The sequence below is a fragment of the Emiliania huxleyi genome (assembly GCF_000372725.1).
Source record: "Emiliania huxleyi CCMP1516 chromosome Unknown EMIHUscaffold_130, whole genome shotgun sequence".
NCBI lineage: Eukaryota > Haptophyta > Isochrysidales > Noelaerhabdaceae > Emiliania > Emiliania huxleyi.
The window spans coordinates 85236-94940 of NW_005201286.1; the positions used below are offsets into that span (position 1 = coordinate 85236).

Consider the following 9705-nt stretch of genomic DNA (forward strand, 5'->3'; position numbering starts at 1 on the left):
GCGGCCCAGCGCTCATAGAGAGCTGCTTGGGAGCACACTGCACGCATGGTTCGAACACGGGCGCGTCATCGCTGTTTCGCAGTTTCGATTGGAGGCCCCGCAGCCAATCTCGTCATCGCTGTGTGGAGCTCCGGCGCGTGGAGCCTTTGGTCGGATTTGGGCCACGGCGATCTTGAGCAGGACGTGCTGCTGCCCAAGTCGAAGGTCGAGGGTGGGGGTTGGGACAACGAGAGGAGAGGGAAGACAACATGTTTGTGCTTTTTTCTGCAAATACAAGTATAGGTAAACTCTTCTCCACACATTTGTGTGTGGTGATTATTACTAGATTGACGGGGGGTGAGCGGACTGAGGTCTGAGGACTGAGCAGTGTCCAGTGAGCACTGACATGTCTCAACGACTCAAGCCAAAACACATACACAAGTCACAACACACCTCCGTGTACTGCTTTGCACATACCGACGACACGCTTTGCGCCCTTCTCTCACTTGGCTCACGTAAGCTCCTCGGGAAAGACGTGCCCCGTCCCGCGGAGGCCTCCGCACGCATGCGCCGAGGTAGCCGGGCGCTCCGTGGGGTCCCCCATGACCTGACGCCGGAATGCCTGGATGCGATGCCAGGACGCATTCTCATAGGCGTGGCGCTGGCCTCGGATGCGGGAGACCTCCTCGCTGAGCGCGTCCTCCACATCATACTCGCGCCGCTCCAGCGCGCGCCACTCCCTCCAGCGCTTGGTAAAGGCCTTCTCGTCCCTCAGGCTGCTGAGCGCCGCCGTCGCCTGTTGGCGTGCGGCGGCGGCGCGAGACTTCGACGCGGCCCGCCGCTGCCGCAGCCATGCCTCCTCGCTCTCCCGGTACTGCTCGAGCCGCCGCTCCCCGCTGTTGTCTAGCTCACGGCGTTGGAACCCGTGATCCGTTGGTTGCATGTGCTTGACGAGCACGGGACCGCAGCGAGGCTCCACCCCCACAGCGCCGTCCCAACTCGGTGGAGCGGTACGACCTGACTACGAAATCGTGGGAGGCGGTGGCGCCGATGGCCACGGCGCGGTGTTCCTTCAGCGCGGCGGTGCTTGGCGGAAAGTTGTACGCTATGGGCGGTGGCGACCACCTAAGCTCGGTGGAGCGGTACGACCCGGCGCTGCATGCGTGGGAGGCGGTGGCGCCGATGGCGACGGCGCGGGAGCACTTCGGCGCCGCGGTGCTCGACGGGAAGATCTACGCCGTGGCCGGTTGCAATTTTGACGGCGTCGACCCTCTCAGCTCGGTGGAGCGGTACGATCCTGCTGCAAACGAGTGGGAGGAGGTGGCGCCGGTGGCGACGGCGCGAGACCATCTTGGCGCTGCCCTGCTTTGAGTTCGCGCACATGATCGTTTGACGATTGTGGTTGTTGCGAACGGGCCGTTTACTCCCTTTCCCGCACGCCGCTCGCCGGTCAAGCGCTACGATCCGAGAACGAACGCGTGCGAGGCAGTTGCGCCGACGGCGGCCGTACTGTAAGCCTTGTGCATTGGGGCCGGACAGCCTTTACATACGTGTGTGCGCGCTCTTTTGCGAATGGCAGACACGTTCTTTTGCGCATACAGAGTCCGCACCTCCCCAGGACCTCCGCAGCACCAAAGTAGAGATACGCGTTGCATCGTTTTTCTTTGAAGATTGATCGCTGTGGTGCCGTTTTTCTTCATTGCCCCGCGGCCTTAGCCCCCACAGTGGCCCCGGGCCAAGTGGCCATCGGACAGCCGCTCTCCCGCGAGTCTAGTCTTGGAGATTCTCTAGCGTGGCAGACGATGCGAACCTCGCGGAGAGCATGCTCCTCGTTCGTGCTCGCGGGTCATCCCGTGCTGCGTCGCGTCGCCACGCCGGTCCGCGGCGTCGCAGCGAGGGCCGACCTTCCACGCCTCGACGCCGCGCTTCGCAGCGCGCTCGGTGAGCACTACGGCGTGGCGGCGCCACAGCTCGGCACATCGGCGCGCGTGTTCCTGCTCCGTGCCCACGCCGACGACGGGCCCTGGATCGCGATCAACCCGTCCATACAGCGCCGCTCGCGGGAGATGGTCGCTGGGTGGGAGACATGCCTCTCGGTGCCCGGCTATGCGGCTAGCGTCGAGCGGCCCGCCGCGGTCGACGTGCGGTACGAACGGCTCGACGGCACCGCAGTCGAGCGGCGGCTGCGCGGCTTCGAGGCGCGAGTCTTCCAGCACGAGCTCGACCACCTCGACGGCATCCTGTTTACGGACAAGTGCGCCCGCTGCCTCCACCGCCGCCGCGGCCTCCCCTTGTCACCGCGCCGCCCCGCGCGCCCGCAGGGCCGACCCGCGCAGCCTGGTGCACGAGAGCTACCTGCTTGGCGATGGGCCCGACTCGGAGGCCGTGTGTGCGAGCCTGCGGCAGCTCGCGCCGGAGTACGAGGAGGAGGAGTACGAGGAGAGTGCCGGAGAGGGGCCTAGAGGACCTTGAGATGAACCTGTTCTTTAGTTGGCCCTGAACACAGGGGAGAGTTTTTGCACATTCTTTTGTGGCTGCCTGTGTAGTGCTAGCCCCCCCCTAACCCCGCCCCTAGTGCCACCCCCCTAACCCCGCCCAACCCCCTTTATGTGCGCGCACTGGCGCTGCCGCTAGGGCTGCCATAAGCTGGCTAGGGTTGTATGTGCGCTGGTAACAACAGACTCGGGCATAGCCCTGGACAGCCACCCCTTAACCCCCCCCCCCCCCCCCCTTTATGTGCGCGCACTGGCGCTGCCGCTAGGGCTGCCATAAGTTGGCGCTGCCGCTAGGGCCGCCATAAACACCTCTCCGACGTGCTCGACTATAGTCAAAATTGGACGGTGGACTATATTTCGGGTGGGTGGCCATTTGCTCAGGCGTCAGAATGCTGAGCTCGTACACTGGCAGCTCCGCAGAGGTTGAGGACAGGAAAATACGTGTAATGCGTAATGCGTATGCGTGATACGTAAGCCAGGGGGGGGGATGGCTCGGGGGCGCGCGGGGCGAGATACGTAATCCGTAAACGTGACACGTGGTACGTAGGCACCCGCCGCGCGGGCCATTGCACCGTCCCCCGGGCAAAGCTTTGCGGTGAAAAGGACGTATGCGTAATGCGGATACGTGATACGTCGAAGACGCCCCGCCACCCCGCGGGCCGCGGCGCACCGGCGGAGATCCATAATCCGTATACGTGACACGTGGTACGTATGAGGCAACCACAGGGCCATCGCACCGTCACGCACGCGATGAATACGTGTGTGTATTGACGTTTTTTATTTATTTTTGAAGGGGGAGGCGTTCGACGGGCTGCGTAATGCGACGCATTTGGACTGGCAAGTGACGCACACGCACCGAGTTTACGTATTCCCGAGAGGGCGTAATGTGATGCGTATGCATATGGGCCTCCTTGCATATGCGTAGCAGTACAGAGCACGATTGCCTACCCGCCGACCGCATTCCTGCCAAGAAGCGGCGCAGGGCCGGCACGACCTTCGCGGCGGTGGGCGCGGCGAGTCGCGCCTCCTTCTCCGTGTCAAAGTCGAGCAGGAAGAGGTTGAGCGCCTTTGCGAGCGGCAGGAAGGCGGAGAGCAGGTCGAAGAGCGCCTCGTTGGTGCGCGTCCAGAGGAAGCTGATGTGGTTGGGCAGCAGGGCGTCGCCCTTGCGGAAGAGGAGGACGCCGCGGCGGGGCAGGCTCGGGCCGGCGTAGGCCAGGTCGGCGCTCTCAAAGGTCGAGAAGGGCGGCGCCTTGTTCACGGCCGCCAGGGTGAGCGAGTCCGCGGGCGACGTCTCCGAGAAGCGGTTGCAGCCGTCGCCCTCCGACGCGCAGAGGAAGAGCGGATCGTTGACGCGCGCCTCGAGCGCGCGGCCGAGAGGGCACGCGAGACACGCGCGGCCGAGTGCGAACTCGCCCGGCTGCGAGAGCGCCGTGCCGCTCCCCGCCGAGTGGCCCCAAATGCCCCAGCGCCGCGGCTCGTCGCCTAGAGCCGCCTGCGTCGCGGCGACGATGGCCTCGCGCGTGACGCCCTCCCGCGCCTCGTACGACGCGGCGAGCGACTCGGGCAGCTCCGGCGCCGCGACGACGAACCCGTCGCTCGCCAGCGCCTCGCAAGCGTGCGCCATGTCGAACGGCGAGCCGAGAAAGCCGTGCGCGAAGAGGAGCGCGTCGCCGGCGCGCGCCTGGGACGCGCAAGCCGCGCGGCGCCAGGGAGGCACTCCCGCCGGAGCGAGCGAGTAGGTCCTCGACGGCAGCCAAGATAGCCAGCCGACGCGGAGCTTGGAGGCGATCCGGCCAATGTCAACCGTGTAGCCGTACTCCCCCGTCGGCACCCACGCGCCGCCACCGCCGGTCGGCCCCGGGGCAAAAGCATTGGCCCTGCGCATGGGAGACAGCGGCGAGCTCAATCGGTGTGCTGGGTGTGCCAGAAGCCCAAGCATAAGCGCACCGGGCACGTCGAATTCTCTTCGCCCGGCGTGCACACATCTCCGACGTGAAGCTTCAGCCCGAGGTTGACGACGCCATTCCGGAGGCCCGCCTCAACCACGGCTTGTTGCGCATCAGTCAAGTCCTCGGTCACAGCCAGAGTGTTACCCGTGGACGGCCGAGGTGGGTGCAAACTTGGCGCACGAGTTGCCCTCCTTGCAGCTCCTGCGACGACCGCCAGCCGGACACAGTAGCTACCCTCCGCCCGTAGTAGAGATCGGGTGGGGAGGCGTTCGTCTTCACTTGTGTTTGGGCACAGACGGTTACTGGACCGTGTACGTCAAACACCACTACTTAGGAATGGCCGTAGCTCCTCTCCACGAGCGATTCAGAAGACGTACCAAAAGTGTCGATTCTGTATAGAATTGCGAGCCGCACACGCTGGTGCAGGCGGCGAGTCGTCGATCCGACTAGCTCCGACGTTAAGTCTGCAATCGGGGGGGGGGGGGGCTGCCCGGGGATTGATCTCCCACTCTTGTGTGTCATTACCCATTCACACTCTCGTGTGTCTTTACTCGATCCCAATTATTGGGAATTGGGTTCGTATATTCGGATACGACGTAGTCTACAAAGGGTGTGCGATCGCTCCTGCGTGCACTGCCCAGGCTCGTCGCCAGGGACGGCGGGGTTAGACCCGCGCTCCCAACTACGACGCGTGCTAGCTGACTGTAGCCAGCTTCCCGGCCTCCGGCGTCTACCGGGAGCCTCCCGGACCATCTCGACCTCTCGGGAGCTCTCCCGCACCATTTAAGCGTTTAAGACCGTTTAAGGAATCGGCGGCCCAGCAGCTCTTAAAACCTGCCCGGGCAGAGGTTTTAAGCCGTTAAGCCGCAGGCGCCCTAGGGCCCATCCTTTTAAGCCTCCTCATAGGCAGGGGTATCCTAACACCTAAGAGCACGGCACCGGGCCGGTGCTTTTGCACTTTGAATGCCGTAGGGCTCCTGCCCGTGTCGCCGTGTCCCGGGGGCGCGTGGAGATGCGACAGGGTCGCCCCCCCCCCCGGGCCCCGGTTGGGCCAGGTACCAATTTTGTCGAATTTATTTCAAAATCTGCAGGCGCGGAGCGCCTGCGAAAATTTTGAAGAAATTTGCAGTCGGGCCTGATTTTCATCAAGATCTTTCAAATTTGCGGTGCGGAGTTGGGGGGTGGGTTAGGTTAGGGTTATTAGGGTTAGAGGGTTAGGGTTAGGGTTAGGGTTAGGGTTAGGGTCAGGGTTAGTCTTGTTGTGTCTGTATATGCCAGCGTTGCAGGGTTCTGCGCTGGTATCTGGCCCCACAGCGCCGACGACTAAGACTCAGCCCCACACGCTGACCTAGGGTTAGGGTTAGGGTTAGGGTTAGGGTTAGGGTTAGGGTTAGGGTTAGTCTTCTTGTGTTTGTATGCCAGCGTTGCAGAGTTCTGCGCTGGGATCTGGCCCCAGCGCCGACGAGTAAGACTCAGCACCGCACGCTGACCCCACCAAATGCCGCCTCAGGGCGCCAGGCCGCCAGCCACTTCTTACACGCGGCCGGCGCCCTCTCGCGGCAAAAGGGTCGAGCGAGCGGGCAGAGTCGCGATGTCCCTGCGCACCTGGGTGTTCGCCGCCTATATGCTCTATCCGGTGCCAAGACGGACACATTTTGACAATCAAAATCTACCTCAAAATTTGCGGCCGCCCCTCGAAATTTGCTGATCAAAATTTGCGGTGGCCCGGATCGAAACCTGTACTTTGGCCAAGGCCCCGGGCGGCGGCCGGCGCCCCCGCGGCCCTCTTGCCCTCCACGGCTCCAGCTCTACCCCAATCTTTTGGTATACGTACACTTTATTTGTGGAGAGAGACGTTTGTCGTTTCCTCTCTACCTTACCGTACCTTACCTTTTAGAGCCCCCCCCCCCTCGAGAGCGAAGCGCGGCCGGAGAGAGAGGTGAGATGGACCGGCTCGTCGGGGGCAAGAGCGCGACACCCCTCCCTTCCGACCCAGCCGTGCACTCCTGCACTCAGGTCGGGCACCGCTCCCCGCCGCTCCCGCTGCTCCGCTGGAGCCGCTCCCAGTCCGCGGCGCCCACCTCGCCGCGCATCTCGTACAGCTCCTTGACCGCGGGGTCGCTGCTGACGAGCCGGTCCATCTCGGTGCGCACGAACCTCTGGAGCGCGCGCTGCTCCGCCTTGAGCGCGTCCACGCGCCGCCGGTCGTAGACGAGGCGCGCGAGCATCGGCCGCAAGTCGCGCAGCGCGATCATGCCCGACTCGACGGAGATGACGCCGAGGAAGGAGGCGATGGGCGCCACCATGAGGAGCGTGAGGACGTCGGAGCGCGAGAGCGGGGTGGCGAGCAGCAGCAGCGTCGCGTAGCTCAGCCAGAGCAGCGGCACCGCGACGAGGGAAAACTTGATCTTCTCGCTGAGCACCACGTCCGACGCGGTCAGCTTGACCTTGGAGCCGCGCAGAGCGGCCTGCTGCCGCCAGCGCGCCCACGCGACGGCTGCGACGCCGACGGGCAAGTTGAGGGCGAGGGAGGGGAGCGAGGCGAGGAGGAGCGCCGTCACCATGTGGCCGAGCGAAAACAGCGTGGAGAAGAAAGGAGCCACCTCGAGCTGCTGCACCTGGCTCTCGCGCAGCCCGAGGTCCTGCAGCTGCCGGTTGTACCGCCGCAGCCTCGCAACCATCGTCGCAACCTCTCGCCGGCGAGCGGAGACGGCCTCGCTGCCGGGCGGGCTGGCGGCCTCTTCGAGGGCGGCGAGGTCGGTGCGCGAGGAGAGGCGCGAGAGGTGCTCGAGCGGCAGGTCCGCCTCGCCGAGCACGCGCCGGATCGCAAAGGCGAACCGGCGGTCGAGGTCCTGCCGCACTGCGGGGCGCAAGTCCCGCCGCCCGAGCCCGCGGCTGCTGCACCAGAGCCGGCGCGTCGAGTGGATCAGCCGGAGCTCGTCGATCGACGCGGCGGGCACCATGACGGCGCGCAGCGCCTTCTTGATGCGGCCGAGCAACGCGGCGGTCGCCTCGCGCCGCTCCTCGCCGCCGGCGGCGTGGCTGGCTCGCTCGTCCTCCGAGACGTGGATCGGGGGTCCGATGTGGACGGTCACCTTTGCGCCGATAGAGTGGCCCCGGAAGTAGGAGAGGCCGATCGGGACGATGGGGACTGGCCGGCTCACGCCGAGAGCGATCAGCGCGACGCCAGGCTTCAGCTCGAGCAGGTCGGGCTGGTCGTGGGATCCGCCCTCGGGGAAGAGGCAGATGGCGCCGCCGCGCTGCAGCGTCGCGCGCGCCTCTGCAAACGCCTCCTCGTAGTCTCCCCGCGGCAGCACCGTGTACGAGCCTTGGCGAGGCAGGCTGGCCTGCGGGTCGGCTGGCGGATCCACCAGCGCCGGGTCCAGAGAGAGCAGCGCCACGCAATGCGACTCCACCGCCCTCACGCGCCACACCCAAGCGCGCCCCGACGCGCCGTCAGTGTACCTCAGCTTCGCGCCGTCAGTGAACTCCACGTCGAAACGGCACGCCTGCGAGATATGGGGGAGATATGGGAGATATGGGGAGATATGAGCTCCAGTCGAAACGGCACGCCTGCGACACGCGGCGCCGAAAGAGGGGAACGTCGGAGGAGGCTCGGACGTGTCTCGGAAGAGTCTCGGAAGTCTCGGAAGTGTCGCCGGCGCCTCGCTGCCGGCGAGCCGAAACGCGTCGCCGTCGTCTTTGTCAAGCCGGAGGAGGCGGCCGGAGCCTGCGATTAATGACTGGACTAGTTCAGCACGTGATTCACTCACTGTTCGAGCCGGCAAAGCGGTATGGAGCCCTTGAAGGCGATGTCCTGCGGCCGCGTCACCGGCACCGCGGCGAGCACGCGCGCGAAGAAGCCGACGAGCGGCGTGTTGTACGACTTGCGCGCCACCAGGAAGCCGATCTTGCGCTGCTGGACCGAGCAGACGACGCACATGCCGTCCACGAACTGAGGCGGCGAGAACGGAGGGGGCGGGTGGGTGGGTGGGAGGGTGGGGCGGTGGGGGGAGGCTGTGCGCGCGGCGTATAACCCGGCGGCAGCGTGGGTCGCCGCGCCGCTAGGCAAAGTTCCGCGAGCGTGCTGCTGTCGCCGGCTCATTTGGGCGTCCGCCGCCGCGGGGGAGGGGCGGCGGCGCCAGGTAAAGGCCGGCAGGGTGGCGTCGTGGCGGGCGCGGCGGCGCGCTGGGGAGACCGCGCCTGGTTGGAGTGGTTTGCCACGAGGATGACGGGGCCGGCGAGCGGGATGTGCTCCGCGCCGATGACCTCGACGTTGCTGATGACGATCGACATGATGGCGTTGAGGAAGATGCGCGCCGCGTAGAAGCACACGTTGGCAAAGTCACGCTGCACCGCCCAGGCCAGAAGCAGGACAAAGAACCAGCCAAAGATGTAGCTCGCGTCGTCGTCATCGAAGAGGAGGAGGCTCACGCGCTTGACGGGGTTGAGCTGGTCGAAAGAGAAGCAGAGCAGCGCACCGAGGATGGCCAGGTGAGTGTTTGTGGAGGTGTTGCTGCCCAGCACCGCGCGCGGTGGCGGGCGCGACATCGACATTCGCGCGCGGTCCTGCCGGCGGCGGCGAGCGCGATGAGGAGGCGGCGGAGCCACCCGAGCTAATGGCTCCAAAAAAAGCCGAAATAAAACCGCCCGCGCGTCCCGCGCCCGGGGAGAAATGTCGTCCTTGGCCACGTGCCCCGCTGGCAAACCACAAGAGAGGGTGGATAGAGATAGGCGCCTCAGGCGACCGCTCGTCCTGCCCCTCCCCTCAGCAGAGCGGGCGAGAATGCTAAAGCATTCACGCCACAGTCGGGCGCGGGATCGCCGGAGAGAGAGAGGGCGAGACGGTGGCGGGGCCGCGGCCGAAAAAGGCTAGGAGGGGGGGCCGGGCCCCGCATCCGTTGCCCAACCAGCGGAAAGCGAGTGGGGGGAGGATCGAGGGGATAAGAGGGCCCCTCCGGACCGAGGGGGGGAGGCCGAACGGAGAAGCCTCGAGGGGTGACGTCGAGTGAGGATGTACGTCGTGTGCGTCGTGGGCGCTCCGCTGCTAGGGGAAACCTGGAGCGCGGACTAACCATCGGAGACCCGTGTTTACTTTACGGCCCTCTCCCTGCGAACGCGCACCCCCGCCCCTAGCTAGGGGTCAGGGCTCTCTAGCCCGTAGCCCGATCCCGATCATCCGGCCCGCTGGGTGCGCTTCTTAGCTCCCCGGCCCTGGATGTGAGGCTAATGACTGCACTCCAAGTGCTCCAAAAAGAATTTTCGCGCCCCTTGCAAAAATC

At 65.4% G+C, this 9705-nt stretch overlaps 3 protein-coding genes across 3 annotated transcripts; 1 reads left to right on the forward strand and 2 right to left on the reverse strand.

Annotated features, from left to right (window-relative positions):
* Positions 1-1781: 1781 nt before the first annotated feature.
* Positions 1782-2532, forward strand: EMIHUDRAFT_455006 (hypothetical protein; the record flags this gene model as incomplete). The annotated part of the gene is made up of 2 exons (XM_005788977.1): positions 1782-2233; positions 2301-2532. 2 exons carry the CDS (start codon positions 1782-1784, stop codon positions 2449-2451), a joined length of 603 nt encoding a protein of 200 aa, XP_005789034.1. The 3' UTR covers positions 2452-2532.
* Positions 2533-3255: 723 nt separating this feature from the next.
* Positions 3256-4359, reverse strand: EMIHUDRAFT_226105 (hypothetical protein; the record flags this gene model as incomplete). The annotated part of the gene is made up of 1 exon (XM_005788978.1): positions 3256-4359. One exon carries the CDS (start codon positions 4357-4359, stop codon positions 3256-3258), a length of 1104 nt encoding a protein of 367 aa, XP_005789035.1.
* A 3132-nt stretch (positions 4360-7491) lies between these two features.
* Positions 7492-7689, reverse strand: EMIHUDRAFT_70665 (glycerol-3-phosphate o-acyltransferase; the record flags this gene model as incomplete). Its single annotated transcript, XM_005788979.1, has 1 exon — positions 7492-7689. A coding segment is annotated over one exon (198 nt), but the record flags the coding sequence as incomplete, so codon positions are not given.
* Positions 7690-9705: the final 2016 nt, after the last annotated feature.